The 19,742-nt window shown below is 45.8% G+C and overlaps 1 protein-coding gene across 1 annotated transcript in view; it reads right to left on the reverse strand.

The window, feature by feature from the left end:
• Positions 1-19,742, reverse strand: part of LOC310780535 (netrin receptor UNC5D-like) — a gene marked incomplete at both ends in the record, with an annotated part of 358,699 nt that overhangs the window by 17,839 nt on the left and 321,118 nt on the right. The window contains 5 exons of the mRNA XM_083641100.1: positions 1,030-1,260; positions 5,280-5,451; positions 12,187-12,271; positions 14,044-14,262; positions 15,132-15,281. Coding sequence (XP_083497226.1) covers positions 1,030-1,260; positions 5,280-5,451; positions 12,187-12,271; positions 14,044-14,262; positions 15,132-15,281 — 857 coding nt within the window. The remainder of the gene's footprint in view (positions 1-1,029; positions 1,261-5,279; positions 5,452-12,186; positions 12,272-14,043; positions 14,263-15,131; positions 15,282-19,742) is intronic.

The raw sequence follows: 19,742 nt of genomic DNA on the forward strand, positions 1-19,742 counted from the left end.
CCCTGACACACACACAGACACAGACACACAAAGACACACACAGACACACACACACACACACACACACACACACACATACACACACAGACACACAGACACACACACACGCACGCACACAGACACACACAGACACAGACACAGACACACACACACACACACACACACACACACACACACACAGACTTTGACACACATGGCGCCCTGAGTGTCAGCTTTGTAGAGTGCTTTTCAAGAAGTCAAGAAGCTGTTGTGTGTTTGGGGCTCTGTGCTGCTATACGGGAGATCAAGGCCCACTCGCTAACACTTCACATGAACTCGGCTCTTTGACACATTCATAACAAAAGAAAAAGAGCCTTATTATAGCTGCATGGTGTATTCATGAATAGCTCATGTCAGCTTTCATTAGGTGTGCCACACTGTTTTTCATATATGGTATTAACGGGTGAATGTCTCACCCTCCTCTCTGAACTGTGAACAGTCCAGCAGCTGCCAATGTTATAAATATATGATGAGCCAGACTGCCGGAGTGTTAGTACATGTGACTGACATCTTTCGTTCACTCGCCCTTTGAGGTAGAGTGTTTGAGCAGAAACGTATTACCATACAACAAGATTGGACTATTCTGAATGCATTATTATGTATATGACATAGATACTACCCACCTGATATACATACATGTAACAGGCCTGTTTTTCTTATCATTTGCGAGACACAAGATATGTAAAACGACTACCATTTGCATCTGAATTAAATTGAGGGGAGCATTATGCTGTGATATCACAAATGAAAACATCATTCAACGGTCAGGTTGAGGGAAATACTATAAAGGTGGTTAAAAGGTTGACTCACTCAACAAAACAAGGCAAATTCAACCTGATAACCTCTAGGTCTATAGGACAATGGTTCACACATGCCACTGCAGCAGCAAATACAAAGCTGCACAGACAAGGTCATTATCTCCATCTCAAGAAGCCTCCTCCGTGCAGTGCCTTTCCCCGGCCATGTGCTCGCTCCCCCTGCATACAGTACCTGAAATGCGTGGGGTGTGTCGTCCACACAGTAGACCCTGAGGGTAAAGCCCAGAGGGTTGCTGGTGTCTGGACTACCAAACACGGCCAGCCTCAGGCGCTTGGCAGCCTCCTGCCTCAGCGGCGCCCCCACCAGGGCGTAGCGACCCGGCCGCTCCAGCAGCAGGTGGCAGCTCTGGGCCTCCAGGAGACAGTAGCAGGACGTGCTCTCCTCGTCCACGGACATCACTTCCTTTGAAGGGTGGGGGGAAGGATGTGTGGGGGGTGGAGGGGATACAGATTTAGTTGCACTGTGGTTAACCAATGAATATCAAGGAAAACTAAACTGGAACAATTACTGGAGCTAGCATTTCAAGTTAACAACGTAGGTCTGTAGTGTGGGATAACAAGACAGCACACAGACTACACTGTATAGGCCTAGTGCTCAGGGCAGTCTCCCTTTACACACAGAGGCTGAGATAGGATCAGGAAGTGGACAGGGACTGAGATAGGATCAGGAAGTGGACAGGTTTGAATGAGGCCCAAATTAGAATAGTGGCCCATCTTGCCAAACAGATGGGGCTACAGTAACGCTGACAAAAAGGATTAGTAGGACGGGGAGGGGGGCAGTTGTATCCAATGGCCAATTGCCCGCTCATCTTGTGCTCAATTCACCCTAAATCACCTTTCGGAGCACAACTGCGACCCAAAGGTCCTCTCTGTATAAGGCTTAGCTAAGGCCTATAAAGCTACGCCGGGTAATTTAGTGGCCCAGCGCGCTCTAAATCTGCCCCATTAGCGCTGTAGCAGACATGAAGGATCTCTATTACATAGCTCATCCCCGCCACGCGGCAGGCTGGGACGAGTGATGGAGTTCCCACTGTAACACTACAACACACTGCCTTTAATGGGAAAGGAAGTGAACTGAGAGAGAGAGAGGGGGGGAGAGAGAGAGAGAGAGAGAGAGAGAGAGGGAGGGAGAGAGAGAGAGGGAGGGAGAGAGAGAGAGAGAGAGAGAGAGGGAGGGAGGGAGAGAGAGAGAGAGAGAGAGAGAGAGAGAGGGAGGGAGGGAGAGAGAGAGAGAGAGAGAGAGAGAGAGAGAGAGAGGGAGGGAGAGAGACTAAGAACAGAGGGAGACTCCCACCTCCTGTAATGTCACTAATTCCAGAGATGGGGATTTGACGAGGCGTTTTGCGTGAGATAAAGGCCTCATTATTTCACAGTGACAGAGACGGGTCACAACGTTGCTCTTTCTTGAGGGACATCTCCTTCTCTCCCCCCCCCCTCCCTCTGTGTCTCCCCCCCTCCTTTGAGGACTACTTTCTCCTGTTCTCCCCCTTTCTGACGGCATATAGCACACATCAGCGACGGCGGCTCTTTTGATAGCTCCCTTTTGTGCCACACGTCGCCGCTAGCAAATTGCACGCTGTGTAAATGTCACGCGGAGTGAAAAGGGCCGGGCCGTAGGGGGAGAGTCACGGGGCTCGCCGCAGTCACCAAAACGCCGCGGCTCCCGAGGTCACCGTGCCCCGGTGAGGTCACCGTGCCTCGGTGAGGTCACCGAAGCCTTTTGATGAGGTTAGTTCAACATTGAAAGAGCATCTCGGATACGTCTGCTCCTCTGGGAAGGCACAAGGAAAATGGATAGAGGGAGCTTGGATTGATGTCAGATGTGACTTTGAACAAGTCTCTCTGAGAGCGTGAAGTGGCTCTACAGGGCAGGGGTGAAGGACTTTAGCGAGGTGTTATTTTATTGAAAGAGCGAGGTGCGAGAGAAAAAAATCTCACGGCAGCCATCATAGGAAAAGCATGACTACTTTGTGGCTAGGTGGAAACCTAGCGCATGGCCAGCGCGGAAAAGCGTTGACGAGCCTGTTGTTTGTAGCAGGCAGCGACATTGTTAATGCGGAGGGCTGTCGGTGGCAAAACTACAGTATGAAGGATATAATGGAAAATCAGTATGGTCAAAAAGCCCTAAAATAATTATATAATTATTTACTTGCATTTAATAAAACATTTTTATTTTTTATTTTTTTTTATTATGTATTATAATACATTCATGTGTGTGTGTGTGTGTGTGTGTGTGCGCGCACGCGCACACACACACACACACACACACACACACACACACACACACACACACACACACACACACACACACACACACGTGTATTTATTGTAAAATTCTAAAAGATGTGTATTTGTCGCATTAAAAGGACCCCACTCCTCTGTATAGCCTCATGGTGCCTTTTCTTCAACTTCTATTGTTCTTCTAATTACATCTTTCAAAAAAGTATTTAAAAAAACAGCGAAATAAGTTTTGTGCAGGACAGTCCACACACGCTGTGTGATGTGGTCACAGTCCACACACGCTGTGTGATGTGGTCACAGTCCACACACGCTGTGTGATGTGGTCTGGTGAAGATTGGACTAAATTCTAAGGAGAAATAGTGACAATTTTGGATTCAAAATGATGGAAAATCTAGTTAGACAGAAGTGGGTGTGGCCTATATCAGCAGATGCGGAATGACCCAAGGAATCCAGGAGAAAAAATAATTTTGATTGTAGATGCTACGGTTCAAAAGTTATGGACCAAAATGTAAAGAGGGCTGTTATAGCGCCACTTAGTGGTCAACTAGTGTAATTTTTTCACCCATAGCAAAAGGTGACTGTGAACCTACCTACCAAGTTCGGTAGCGGCAAGTCTTATGGTTTCTGAGCTACAGCTAAGCAAAGTGGCAAAGTGGGACCAAATCGGCTTACAAATTGGTGTGCAAATTGGGGTGGGCAAACTCTGTTATAGGGCCGGCGCCCTGTGTGCACTGGCCAAAAAGTACAATAGCCTATTTCTTATTTGTTGTTCAGCCTGCATTGAGGAGTCATACTGGAGTCAAAATTGCACAATTTTCCGTGCCGTGCCTTAAAACACCCATTAGCTGTTGTAAAATCACTTTATATCACAACCTCTTGGGGCTTATTGCTTTACTGTAATGATCTGCTTACGCCAGTTGAGCTGTGAATAGGGATTGTATTTTCTGTTAAACCTATTTTCGGCAATCTTGTAGCAATATGATGACAAGGAGATATATGGGCATGGTGACATGACATAGATATTAAAATAGCCCAAAAACAAAATGATGTTTTGGCTTTCTCATAATGCTGAAGATGGTAAATGGTAAATGCCCTGCATTTATATAGCGCTTTTATCCAAAGCGCTTTACAATCAGTAGGTAGTCTACATTCACCCATTCATACACCGATGGCGGCAGGCTGCCACGCAGGGTGCCTACACACCATCGGGAGCAAGGAGGGTTAAGTGTCTTGCCCAAGGACACAACGACAGCAGCTGGGAGGGAGCGGGGATCGAACCGCCAACCCTTGCGTCATTGGCCGACCCGCTCTACCTCCTGAGCTAAAGCCGCCCCTGAAGATAATAATAATGATAACATCCAGTGGTGAATATATTTGCTGAATTAGAATGTGTGGGATTCACTGAGACATAAAACCCTATTCTGTCATCCCTCATTCAACGTATTGTCAATCTGCTCCTTATTCACAAGCTGAATGTACCAAGGATTAATCACTATCATAAAGAAGATACAATTATATGTGAATGTCAGATGATATGTCTTTATTCATGTCCATATCTAGGGTATTAAACTCACACCATGTGTCAAGTTCACAGATCCAGAAGTGATATAATAACCCTATATCACAGTTCTACACAATTTATTGACAAATTTAAAATTCAGATATAGTTCGGCCTACAAATAGCCATATATTATATGTCCATGCATGCCTTGTTTTCTCTCTCTCCTAGCAACACAAATGGTGTGATTGTAGTCAATTTTTAACAAGCTGAACAGCTGCAGTCGGTTCTGCAAACAGAATTCACAGATACACGATAGAGTAATTTGATAAAATGCGATTATCATTGAAGTGTACTGATGCTTTTATGGCTAATAGCTATCATTTGCATTCGGTGTGACATTTCTCTCGGGCGTGTAACAGCGTGGGGTAGAGCCTGAAAGCATGACTTCTACGCCAGATGCACAAAAGCTGCCAACGCTCACAAATGTGCCTGCATGCAAACTCTGCAAGATGAACATTTTCATCCAAAGTCATTTTCCTTTTCAGATTGCGGTGGCATTATTTGTGTTGGTGACGGTGGTGTTTAGTTTGGACATGTCAACATACTGAGTGTTAAGGGCGGAGCATTTGGACCTGGAAAATATTGATGGAATTAAATGAAGTTCAATAGAAATGGCCGACCTCCCACTTGTTGTCCGGCGTGTGTCTCTTTAGCCGGATGGTCCAGTCACCAGCTGCAGCCTCGGCACAATGGGCGATGGTCATGGCTATGGGGCAGGACAGGTCCAGGCCTGGTGGGCCGTACGTGACCTCTGGGCTCAAAAGGATTTCTTGCCCATCTTCTGACACAGTACTGCACACAGAAGGATACAGTACAAAGACATCAGCACTGAGGGACAAAATATCTCATTATAGTGTCAAAAATGTGTTTGTAAATTATCTCAAGAACCACTCGTCCGATCGACTTCAAACTGTGTGTGTGTGTGTGGGGGGGGGGGGCTTATTTAGCTGGGGACCTGAGAAAGTACAGTGTTGAATTTCAAGCAGGGGGAGGGTGGCGGGGGTGGGGGGGCAAGAATGGGAGAGATGATGTGTGAATGGGGGGGGGACGCAGGGAGGGGAACAGGCACTGCACTAGTTGTAATAATTGCAATTGAAGTAAGAACGTCACTAGCAAGGAGTAACTGGGCCTGTGTCGAAACACTATGGAGGAAACGTATTCAGATATTGTGCAGCTTGCCTCTGGATACTCACCATGAATCAATCCCTGCCCAGTTGACACAGACACACATAGAGGCAGATTAAAGAACTAAGACTAATGGACAGTGGTGCTGGGGAGGACAGGCGCTAGCACACAGCGTGTAAGCTGCGTGGGTCGATGGGGCTTATGAAGCCTGCTTTGGCCGGCCCGGTGACAGATTAGCTGGACCGAGCTGCTCTTGGCCACGGGCCCAATCTTGGCTGGAAGCCCTGAAGACCGGGAGCAATCGATGGGACCACCATCCGTCATGCAGCTGGCCCGGGCCAGACACCTCACACACACACAGAGGACACCATATTGGCCCGGCTGTCACTGGACCAGCTAGGATATTTCTCAGCAGCATTAACGGAAACAAACCCGACATGTAGACCCAGTGGCATCACAAAAGCATCTGCAGCACCCACACAAACACCCATCTGCACACACAGAAACGACTCCGTGTTGATAAGTTGGCCAATCTAAGAATAAATCGTGTATGGGGAGTCTGATTTTGATACAGTGTAATTACATTTTGCCTGTTGTAGGGCTGAGCGATATGGTTGAAATCAACATCACGATAATCACCAAAAAAAAAGTCAATACAGTATCACGATTCATGATATGGCTCACACATGCAAAATCTTGTTCAAATTTAAATCCAGTTTAGCCGAGTGGAATAATTAGGTGTAATGTCAAACAAATTTCAAATACAGAAGGCCTAATATTCCTTTAAAAAAATGCATGCTTCATTTTGTCAAGTAAAGTTTGTAAACATTTGCTTGTTATCATCAATTTAAACAGCAGAATTGTGTGTCACGATATCCTATCATCACGATAAGAAAGATGATGAATCACGAATTATTGCCCAGCCCTAGCCTGTTGACATAATGCCTAAAATAATTGTATGTAGGCTACCACTTGACTCCATGCCTACAGTACAGTTTGCGCACATTTACATTTATATGAGGTTGTGCTATTTCAAAATAGAAATGATTCCCCAGTGGATTTGATTGTGATTATTAGGTATGATGGCGATGCAATATGGTGTGAGACTGCACTGTTCAAGGTAGTCGTTTCTAAAATCTAGCAACGTGCCCAGTGCACTGTCTGAAGGTAGCATTCACCAGCCCAGTGCACTGTCTGAAGGTAGCATTCACCAGCCGACGACCACACCCTCCACTGAATGCCAATGAGGCTGTTTATTTAGCAGGTATGAATGATGAAGAGGAGGCTGCCATGGATGAAGGGAAACAAGAGGAAGGGGAGTGATTGAGGTGTGGTCCTGCTCCCGAACCTCAGCTAATAAAGATCCAATACACAGAAGCATTAATACGCAAAATTAAAAAAAACAGACATGAAAGAAAAACAACAAAACAAAACAAAACAAACAGGAAAGAAAACAACAAAACAAAACAGGAAAGAAGACTAACTAGCTCCTTAGTAACCCACAAGAGTTGGCATAGGAAAGCATGTCTGGTCATGTTTTATAGCAATTATCAGCATGTGCCTTTGACCAATCAATGTGTAGGTGTGTGTGTGTGTGTGTGTGTGTGTGCGTCTGTGTGTGTGTGTGTGTGTGTGTGTGTGTGCGTGCGTCTGTGTGTGTGTGTGTGTGTGTGTGTGTGTGTGTGTGTGTGTGCGCGCGTCCTGAGGGGGTAGCACTCCGACACAGCACAGTGTGCGGTTGAAGTTGTTCCGCTCCTGTTAATTAAATCGTTTCCGAAGTCTATTGTTGTGTCAAACTTTGTTCTCTGTTGGAACCAATCAGCACTAACAAATTAACAGAGGTTATGATCCTCTGTCTAAAAACAAAGCAACACATCCAGACAGCAGTGAGGCCCTGCAGCTCATCAGCCACAGGCATCAGAGGAAGCCAAGGTTATCTGCTGCCTGAGACTCTGCTCATTAAGTAGCCAGCAAAGATTCAAGACGTTTCTTTAGTATACTGTGATTGTGGCTTGCAGAACAAAGGGCTATCACTGCAGGATTATGCAGGTTAAAAGTATAGATGCTAGATTGGGCTTATTCATTCAGTGAGAATGATTACTGCTATAATAAAGGAGTCTTATTTTATCTTTATTTATACAGGGGGAGTCTCACTTTTTCAGGAGTGCTCTGTTCACATTCACACACACGCGCACACACACGCACGCACGCACGCACGCACGCACGCACGCAGGCACGCACGCACGCACGCACGCACGCACACACACACACACACACACACACACACACACACACACACACACACACACACACACACACACACACACACACACACACACACACACACACACACACACACACACACACACACACACACACACACACACACACACACACACACACACACACACACAGGTGAGGTACAGGAGCATCAAGAGCCGAACAAATAGACTGAAAAACAGCCTCTTTCCATGGGCCGTCCGGACTCTAAACAACAACAGCAGCCGTTAACTCCCACTCAGTGCAATACTTGAACATGTGCAATATATCAAAACGTGCAATATTCTTTCACTACCTCAGCAGTATTTTATTATTGTTTTGTTTCTGTTTTTTTTGCCCCCCGTCTAGGTGTCCTGTGTCCTTATCTGTTCTAATGTTTGCTTTTCATAAATGTTTTTCATGTTTTTTTTTAACGTCTGATTTTAATGCACTGTCAGCTGAAGCACTCTTAATTTCGTTGTATGGGGAACTGTGCAATGACAATAAAGGCTATTCTATTCTACACACACACACACACACACACACACACACACACACACACACACACACACAGACCACTGAGCCTTGCTCAAGGGCGCCCTTGGTGGTGGTCATGAGGAAGGGGCAAGTGGTGCTTTTTCACTTCCCCCACTCAGATACTGTATATCCTGCCGGTCCTGGGGATTGAACCGATGACCTTCCGGTCACAAGCTCGCTTCTCTAACCTTTAGACCACCACTGTGCAAAATGTCAGTGTCTCATGTGCTTACCAAAATAATGTCACTACCCTTAACACTGCTTAACTTACATGGCATCCAGTGTAACACATTTAATCATACACATTTTGACTATTCCGGGAATTTGACCATTCCCGCCCGAATATGTGTGTTATTGACCGGCGACCGTGCCCAATCCTGCCCACAGCAAAGTTAAAACCAGCTAGATTTGCATCGGGTCCCGCGGGATCCTGTAAATAGTGAGTAGAAATGTTTATACCCGAAGCCTGAACGCGACCCTGATCTGTCGTTTTCCCCGCTTCTTCCTCTTGTTACAGTGTGACTGTGGGACTCCACCTACAGCGGGGCATGCACTGCCCAAAGATCCTTTATGTCCGAGAAGATGAATCACTACTAAAAGAGGAGAGAATGAAATCCCTGGACCCGCAGTTTATTTTTTGACCGCCCGCTCCCGCCTGCAGCAAAGTTAAAACCGCCCGTTCCCAACTTCTCACTCTGTCACAGCATTATTTTCACACAAAAAAAGTATATTCTGAGGTGTTGCACACACTGAGACTGACAGCTCCTGAGTTACAACCTCAGTGTTATCCTGAGAGGCCAAAGGGAAAATATCAATTATGCTACATGGTTATCCCGTTAAACTACAATTCCCTCATCGCAAAGTATGTAGCTTGATATCCCACTGAATTGTCAACTCATTACATTCCATTTCCTTCTTCAGGCTGACATCGCCTCCACGCTAACCGTGGGGGAAATCCACGAGGGGGATTTGATTTTCCCTAACCAATCACACGAGAGACCAACAACATATCCGCCTGAATATAATCCAGTGGATAGGATGCAAAAAAAAAACCCATCTCCCCTTTGAATAAATGCCTTCAAAGCAAAGTGCTGTTCAGATTTCAAGGTCATTACTTTTAATCGATTTAAAACAGCCTCGTTAGCAGCGTCTATCTCGCCGCCATTGTTGTTCAGCTTGACAACACAGCGTTAGACCTGCCCGTTGGGCCATTGCACTGTTTATTAGCGTCGATTGGCTAATCGTCAGTCAGGCCCCCTCTGTGCGCAGCCAACCCGGTGGAGTGGGTGGATTCAAAGGTTCCGGACCCAGGCAACAAAGTATGCTGAAAAGGTGCAGGACAACAGTACTTGCTGAGCCATCCCAGTCAACTCACTTGATGTGTCACATTGTACAGGATAACAAGGTATGCCATGATTCATGCCCTGGCTCGCCCATGGCCCCCCGCTGAGCCGCAGGAGGGGATCATGGACACAAAACAACTTAGTGAAGCCCAGAGGGAGGACGGAAACTCTCGTGAACACCTGAAACCAAGCCAGGCGGAGCTGATCGATCGCCATTCTTTGCCAGGGAAAGCGCCATCTTATGTAGATGGCCTAAAGTTTGAATGGGAAGAAAGGATCCAATTTGTTCGTGGGTCTGCGCGGCTGTCAGGAGCTAGACTTTGAGTGACAGCTCAGCGGTGCAGACCGGGCCCTGCAGCCTCCTCAGACGACAGCCAGAGAAGTAAACAGCACCAGGCTTATCGGAGGAGAGCAGGACGCCAGAAGGGAGGGGCTTATCAGAGCAGAGCAGGAAGCTAGAGGGGAGGGGCTTGGTTGAAATTGGGGGAGTCTTTAGAGGAATATGCAACCAGTCCAATAACTGAGCTCTGAGGAATAACTCATGTGTGATGAAGACGTGGCGGTTGAATTTCAGATGAAGAAATGTCACGTTTGAATCCATTTTTCTTTGAGGGGCATAGGTGGGGTAACCATGGCGATAACCTGCTGGCAGGGTTTCCATACAGACATGTTGATTTAGCACGTGGGAGGATCGCGCTATTCCCCCAGTTCCCCTCCCCGCCGAACAGGGGCCCCCGACCGACCAGAGGAGGCACTAGTGCAGCAGCCAGGACTCACACCCCACCGGCTTCCCACGCTCAGACACGGCCAATTGTGTCTGTAGGAACGTCTGACCAAGCCGCAGGTACCGCTACCGGGAAGAGAACCCGAGTCTCTGCGTTGGGAGGAGAGTGCTTTTACCTCTACGCCACACAGATGTGCCCTAACCCTAACCACACAGATGTGCCCAGACACGCTGTTCCATTTCTGTCTGCTGTAAATCAAGAACAGGTGAAAAAAAAACTCACTTCGAGTTGTGCGATAACTTTTGAGGCTCTGTTGGGGGAGAAGTCAATAGTATTAAATTCCTTCTGGAACAGTTCTTATCTATCATGCCATTTTCTCCTTGAGTAATAGCTTTGTGGACATCCTGACAGCAAAGTTCCAGCAATGGGCTCTCACTGGCAGGCAATAGTCATCTAAACTCTCTTTGTCGCGTATCACGTTCCATCTGACTGAAGGGCAAATCGATAGTCGCTGTCCTCGTGGCGTCACAAAAAACTTCACAATACTCACCACTTGAAGCAGTGGTGATAAAGAGAGATGGTGTCATCGTTAAGTCTACAGACACAAAACAGGCGCCCCAGAATGGCGTGCGCCGTGCGGTATCTGTCTGTGCCGAGGCAGTTGCTCGGGGCCATGCTGCAATCTGTAGTCTGCCAGCCTCGCCTGTTTGTGACACATCAGGTCCTCCCCGTCGCGTCTCCGAGATGAGCGACAGCACCCTGCTGGGCACACTGTATTTGCATCATTCTGTGTGTGTGCGCGCGCGCGCGTGTGCATGTGTGTGCAATGTGCATATGTGTGTGTGCGCGTGTATGTGTGTGTGTGTGTATGTGCGTATGTGTGTGTGCGTGCGCGCATCTGTACGACAGAAGAATCTGTATGTATCTTTATGTACAAGGCAAGGGAAGGTACGTTTATTTGTATAGCAGAGGGGCACTTCAAAGTGGTTTTGTTTACATAAAATAGAAAAAAAATAAAGAGCGTAGAGAAATAAAAATATAACGTGAAAATGATAAGGTTAATCTAAAAATAAATAAATAAATGTGTCCATTAGAAGAATCAAATCAAGTAAGAGAGGGTGATATTTTAAACAGAGCCCCCCCCACCCCTTTCCCCCTAAACTTAAAGGAGACATATGATATTTTCTCAAATAGAATCATATCTTCCTGTCCAATGCGCACTTTGCCTCACTCCTACCCTCATTTGTGATCAGAGCAGTATATCAGATCCCACTACGATGCTGCAGATGTCGATAGCATTATCAGATATGGTCAAAGTCTGCTCCATTCAACAATGGAGATATTAGACAAGATTAACACACGACTAGCTCACCAAGTTCCCAGGGTTTTAATTTGCCATTTAGCATCCGATCTCACTCGCAGGTTCACACTGTGTGTCGGGGCAAAGAGGGGGAGGAGATGATGCGGTAGAGGAGAGATGAGAGGATGCAGTGCGGCAGGTTGAAGGAGTCAAGGAGAGCAGCAGCTCAGCCCCTCACCTGCTGTCCTCCTGGTTGATGATCATGTACATCTCCCACGTCGTGTCTTCAGCAATCCCCCCATGTGGGACCAACAGACTGATGCCTGCAGAGAAGAGTGCAGAGGCTGATCAGCACATACAGCCAAGCAGGCATACAAACGTGCACGTGCACACACACACACATGCACACCTACACACACACATGCACGCACACACGCACGCACACACGCACGCACACACGCACGCACACACACACACACACACACACACACACACACACACACACAAACACGCACACCTACACACACGCACGCACGCACGCACACACACACACACACACACACACAAACACGCACACCTACACACACGCACGCACGCGCACACGCACGCACGCACGCACACACACACACACACAGACACAGACACACACACACACACACACACACACACACACACACACACACACACACACCTGCTCTGCTGTCAGGTCTCCTTACTGGAGGTGACAGCCAGAGAAATAAAGGAAGCAAGTTCCGAAGGCCTTATAAATCAATGCTGCCAACAGTGTCTTTGTCAAAAACACACAAACTCTGTCTGCATGTTAGCTTACCTTACCTTCTTAAACATCAAATTCAAGGACCCAACACAGCATAGTTTGAGATACGAATCAAGGTTTGTTCCAAACACTGAGGATTTTTATAATGGGAACTAGGAGGCTTTACAGAAGCTTGCAGACAACGATTAAAAAAGAGTTTGGGTGAAACAGTGCATGAAACAGGGACGCACAGATGGCGGGAGACACGCAGACAGCTGAATGTAGCCTATTTACTAACGTAGATAAAAAAACATGTCAAAAGAAGTTCCATTTTTTGTATAAGAGTTGTTTCTATTCTTGCACAAAGAAAGGATTTCAAGGACCCTGTCTTAAGCCCCCTTTAGATTGGCCCAAACCCCCCCCACTAATATCCACAAACTACGGGCTTTTTCTTTGGTCTAAAAGGTACAAGGGTCAGTTTAGTAACGGGTCAAACGGCTCTGCAGTAGCACAGCTTTTTATCGGCTCCGCTCTGATCTGGAAGCGATATAAATAGCACATTATTTTTCCGCACCTTGAGAGCGGACTTGCTTTCCACAGGCTGGAAATGTACTTTCTTAACGGTTAATTACTTTAAAATCTGCACACAAAGTCTTTGTGTGCAACGAAACACAACTGACAGAATTCTGCCAACAGAAGAAGAAGAAGAAAAGGGGGGGAGAAGAAGCGTACATTAAAGCACTCCTCTCCTCAAGACAGAACAATGCCGGAAGCTAGGTGACTTTACCTTCAAAATAAAAGCATTGATTCATTACTGAGTAAAAAACAAACAAAAAAACATTAAGCTACGTACGTTTGCTGCTGTGTGTACAGAACAGTCTGGCTTAAAACGTTGCAATATGCATCAGTAAGGCTTTTACTTTTATTTAAATGCCATTATTTTGAAGGTTCTAATAGGAAGTTTCTGTTTTATTCTGGCTGACTTGACACTGCTCAACTAAACTGTTCAGTTTGTAGCGGTGTTGTCTGTAGTTGAGCACATCCCCAGCCAAATGGGTTGAAATATATCAATTCAACATTCGTGGTTCGTGGTGGATTTTATGAACTTGTCTTCAGGAATGTATAATGTATTGTCTGCGTGTGCGTCTGCTGAAACGCACGCTCTGGGGCTTAAACGGGTCGGGAGGCAATCTGAAAGTGTTTTTTGCGTTTAACACACACTGTTTTCCTGTATTTAAAAAACCCGCATAAGCAATCATTTTGATGTAAAAAAGGTAGGCACGCACGCACGCACACATTGTATCTGCTTTAAAATGCTCAAGTTAATGATGGCGGCCTCACCTGTGTTGGGCGCCACCAGCCTGCCTCCTGCGTGGCCAAACACGCCTGTAGTTTTGTGGGGAGGCCTGCTGGGGGTCAGGGGGGCTTGGCTGATGAAGAGGCCCTTCTCCCGGCGGCCCAGCGTGGCGTCCACTGCCACCCCGCTGTAGTCTGGAGCCACGCCCCTCGGGAAGGTCTGAGGGTGGGACATGACATGGTACTCCGCCCTCTCTGCCACCCCTAGAGATACCATGAAGGAACATTGACCTGGTTGTAGATAAACAAATGGCTTACTCAGACCGTAACGTGACGCAGAGAGGAATGTTGATAGGAAAATGCCATTACTCAACAACAACTCCAAAAGCAATAGAATTATGTGACGTAGTGATGCGCAGGTTGATTCAAAGTTCTTGGGGCCCATGGGTTTACCCATGGCACCCACAGGTGAGAAAAATATATACTGTATATATTTTTAATGTTCAGTATATAAATCTTATGCTAAATCCTAGTAAGCTAATAAGGCTACAGTGCTTTCTTTTGGATAATTTACCTTCAGACCGACTGTCTGCCAACCCAGCCGCTTGCTGTTCAGACATTGGACTTTATGTTTATTTGCACATATACAAAATACAGTCATAATTTAAAAGTTTGAACACTGCCCTTTCTTCTAGTAGTCTGTCAAATGAGCATCTCATCGTGTTCTGTAAAACACACACAACTGACCAATAGATGGTTTTAACTTGACAACATAAACGTTCTAAACTGAACCCCAGCTCACTTCCTGTTGCAGTGTTTGCTAGTACAATAGGACAGGACTGACAATTCCGTGCAAACTGTCTATAGACTTTTCTGTGTTTCAACAATAAATAGGCCTAAAGAAAAGAAAAGAAACAAATACCCAATCCAGTAGCCTAGCCTGGTATAGCCTTTTTGATAGTGGGTTGGATATTACTGTAGTGAAACGCGGGCCGGGCTTTGGCGGGTTAAATTCTGCAGGCTGGTTCAGGTCGCTCCACAGCTGACCCACGCATCACTAATGTGCCGACACACACATACAAAATGTCACATCAAATTGGATGTGGACTGTTATTGCAGCTCTGTTTTCTGACCTTTGACCTTGAGGTCAGGCAAGGGGTCAAGGAGGGATCGCTCAGCCATCAGCTCCTTATCAATGGAGTCCTGAAAACACATGGGGCTGGTGTAGGTCCGTGACACTGTCAGGTCTGGCTGCAAGGAGGAGCTAATGAGCAGAGGGTTTCCTGAAACAACACAGAAAGAGATAAGAAATTATAGTCAACATGACATCTTTGATATTTCTGCTCAGTGTCACTAATTATGCGCACATAACCCCCATAAGCCACAGACCTCACCATTTGATTTTTCCTGTCAGACCCAAAATCTGAGAATATTTTTTATTGTTAGATATGAGTTTGTCAAGAACTCCATGACTATCTATTTTGTACAGTAGGTAGAGGGGATAACGAGAAACTATGAACAAAATACTCATTCTTCTGTGTTATGTTCTTGTAAATGAAATAATGGTGACATTTAATAACAATAATGCATCAATTTTCTGCAACGACGCAAAGGACCCTTGGGGGGTCCCCAGACCCCACGAGAACAGTGGTTCTCAACCTTTTTACACCAAGTACCGCCTCAGAAGTTACCACCATATGAAAGTATGAGAGAGAGGGAGCCCCACGTACCACATCAGGTGGGACCTGTAACACAGGTTGAGAACCACTGATCTAGAACACTGGATGACCTGAAGGGCATGGCATGACAATGGCTTTTTTTTTAAATCCAGCTATGATATCTGCTATAATAATCTCAGCATGGCAAAGGGAATGCCATTAACACATCACCATAACAACACAAGTGCCACATCCATGTCCTAATTAAAAGTGGAAAATGGCACACAACCGTTGTGGGTATAATAATATAATGATAAGCATCACCTTCAACGTGTATATTTCAACTTTTTAGCATTATATTTTGTCACATTGTGTTGTAAATGCCTAAACTGCAGACTTGCGTGCCAAACTACAGTCAGTGGGAAGTGAAGCTTTAGTTCATATCATTCATTTAGTTCATTCATATTTATTCTCAAGCTTTTATTAGATGTAATGTTTTTCTATGAGACTGTCAGACAGATTCAAAGAAAATAATATACATAAGATATAAAGCAATTGAAGCCCAATAAAGCAATAAGGCAAGTTGAAGTGATAATCAGAAATTCTTATGTTCAATTCTTTCTTTCATTGCTTTGATGTTTGCACTGCATTTCCCAGTGATCCCTTGGCAACACTGTTACCATCTCTTTGACGTGACTTACTGACAGCAGCTCCCACATCAACACTGTTAAGGAGCGTTCACACCGAGATATTTATTTTTCGCTCTGTCGCTCAAGTCAACCCTTTGGAATCGCTCTGTCGCTCTGTTTAAATCGCTCATCAACAGGCACACGAAATGACGGACATGTGGGGGATATAACGTTACGCAATGTCATGCTGTTTGTCCACTACGAGCCACCGTCATTGTTTACAAGCTAAGCCTATCAGCGTGCTCCTAATGCGAGCTGCATACCGGTAGTACAGACTTCACTTCATGTCAGCTGTCAGCCTGTCAATGCGGTTTGTTTCCACACAATAAACCAGCGGTTTGTTCCAAGCCAGTGTGATCCTTGACTCGCTCTCACACGGCAGCCAATCAGCATTGAACAGCGAGCGACTGATGCCAGCGTATTTTCGCTCGAGTTGGAATATTTCATCTTGAGCGACGAGCGTATTTTCGCTCTGTCGCTCTGTCTCTGCCGCTCGGACGCCCAGCGATTATTCTCCCAGGCGAATATATGCTCAATCGCTCGTTTGCATTGACTTTGTATGTAAACTCGACGCCAGCAACAAACTTTAATAGGTCGGTGTGAACGCCCCTTTACCATCTCTTTGATGTGACTTATTGACAGCAGCTCCCACATCCACACTGTTACCATCTCTTTGACGTGACTTATTGACAGCAGCTCCCACATCCACACTGTTACCATCTCTTTGATGTGACTTACTGACAGCAGCTCCCACATCCACACTGTTACCATCTCTTTGATGTGACTTATTGACAGCAGCTCCCACATCCACACTGTTACCATCTCTTTGATGTGACTTACTGACAGCAGCTCCCACATCCACACTGTTACCATCTCTTTGATGTGACTTACTGACAGCAGCTCCCACATCCACACTGTTACCATCTCTTTGATGTGACTTACTGACAGCAGCTCCCACATCCACACTGTTACCATCTCTTTGATGTGACTTATTGACAGCAGCTCCCACATCCACACTGTTACCATCTCTTTGATGTGACTTACTGACAGCAGCTCCCACATCCACACTGTTACCATCTCTTTGATGTGACTTATTGACAGCAGCTCCCACATCCACACTGTTACCATCTCTTTGATGTGACTTATTGACAGCAGCTCCCACATCCACACTGTTACCATCTCTTTGACGTGACTTATTGACAGCAGCTCCCACATCCACACTGTTACCATCTCTTTGATGTGACTTATTGACAGCAGCTCCCACATCCACACTGTTACCATCTCTTTGACGTGACTTATTGACAGCAGCTCCCACATCCACACTGTTACCATCTCTTTGATGTGACTTATTGACAGCAGCTCCCACATCAACACTGTTACCATCTCTTTGATGTGACTTATTGACAGCAGCTCCCACATCCACACTGTTACCATCTCTTTGACGTGACTTACTGACAGCAGCTCCCACATCAACACTGTTACCATCTCTTTGATGTGACTTACTGACAGCAGCTCCCACATCCACACTGTTACCATCTCTTTGATGTGACTTACTGACAGCAACTCCCACATCCACACTGTTACCATCTCTTTGACGTGACTTACTGACAGCAGCTCCCACATCCACACTGTTACCATCTCTTTGACGTGACTTACTGACAGCAGCTCCCACATCCACACTGTTACCATCTCTTTGACGTGACTTACTGACAGCAGCTCCCACATCCACACTGTTACCATCTCTTTGATGTGACTTATTGACAGCAGCTCCCACATCCACACTGTTACCATCTCTTTGATGTGACTTACTGACAGCAGCTCCCACATCCACACTGTTACCATCTCTTTGATGTGACTTACTGACAGCAGCTCCCACATCCACACTGTTACCATCTCTTTGATGTGACTTACTGACAGCAGCTCCCACATCCACACTGTTACCATCTCTTTGATGTGACTTACTGACAGCAGCTCCCACATCCACACTGTTACCATCTCTTTGATGTGACTTATTGACAGCAGCTCCCACATCCACACTGTTACCATCTCTTTGATGTGACTTACTGACAGCAGCTCCCACATCCACACTGTTACCATCTCTTTGATGTGACTTATTGACAGCAGCTCCCACATCCACACTGTTACCATCTCTTTGACGTGACTTATTGACAGCAGCTCCCACATCCACACTGTTACCATCTTTTGATGTGACTTATTGACAGCAGCTCCCACATCCACACTGTTACCATCTCTTTGACGTGACTTATTGACAGCAGCTCCCACATCCACACTGTTACCATCTCTTTGATGTGACTTATTGACAGCAGCTCCCACATCAACACTGTTACCATCTCTTTGATGTGACTTATTGACAGCAGCTCCCACATCCACACTGTTACCATCTCTTTGACGTGACTTACTGACAGCAGCTCCCACATCAACACTGTTACCATCTCTTTGATGTGACTTACTGACAGCAGCTCCCACATCCACACTGTTACCATCTCTTTGATGTGACTTACTGACAGCAACTCCCACATCCACACTGTTACCATCTCTTTGACGTGACTTACTGACAGCAGCTCCCACATCCACACTGTTACCATCTCTTTGACGTGACTTACTGACAGCAGCTCCCACATCCACACTGTTACCATCTCTTTGACGTGACTTACTGACAGCAGCTCCCACATCCACACTGTTACCATCTCTTCGACGTGACTTACTGACAGCAGCTCCCACATCTCAAAACATACGAGCACGGCCTTTTCTACTGAGACTACAACATAATGACATAATTTCAGCCAGTACCTAAGAGCGACCATGTCTACAGAGACGGTCATATCTGCATCCAAGTGCAAATGAGAGTTATCAGCAGCACCTTGGAGAGCACCAAGATGTATCTGCAGTGGCCTACTTTTGATTCTTTGGTATTTTAACCATACAATAATATTGTGTTTTGTTGTATTTATGAAATGTGAACTACGATAAAGAAAACTGTTTTGTCATGTTTTGTCATTTTTATTACCAACAAAACACAAAACTGAATTGTGAAGTGGAGGGTGGAACATCTGGCATGCAGGCCTACTTTGAAAGGTAGCTATAAAGAGCTATGCAGGCAACTTTGAGTCCTCTCCGTGTGCAAATTAATAAAATAATTTGCATTGAGCTCCTAAGACTTCCAGTAGGAGTTCAATGGGAAAAGCCAGTCAAGTTAATTTAGGTTTCGTTTTCTCCACTACTACTGGCATAATATTAAAACAACCCCCAAATAACATTAAAACAACCCCCACAACCCCCCATTCTAAATAACAAATATGTGTTTAAAATGCATTATCTGTGTCTTGCTGAACATTTTTACCTTTTTCATGACAAAACATAAATACATCTTCCAAAA

The sequence above is a fragment of the Poromitra crassiceps genome (assembly GCF_964638095.1).
Source record: "Poromitra crassiceps genome assembly, chromosome: 8".
NCBI lineage: Eukaryota > Metazoa > Chordata > Actinopteri > Beryciformes > Melamphaidae > Poromitra > Poromitra crassiceps.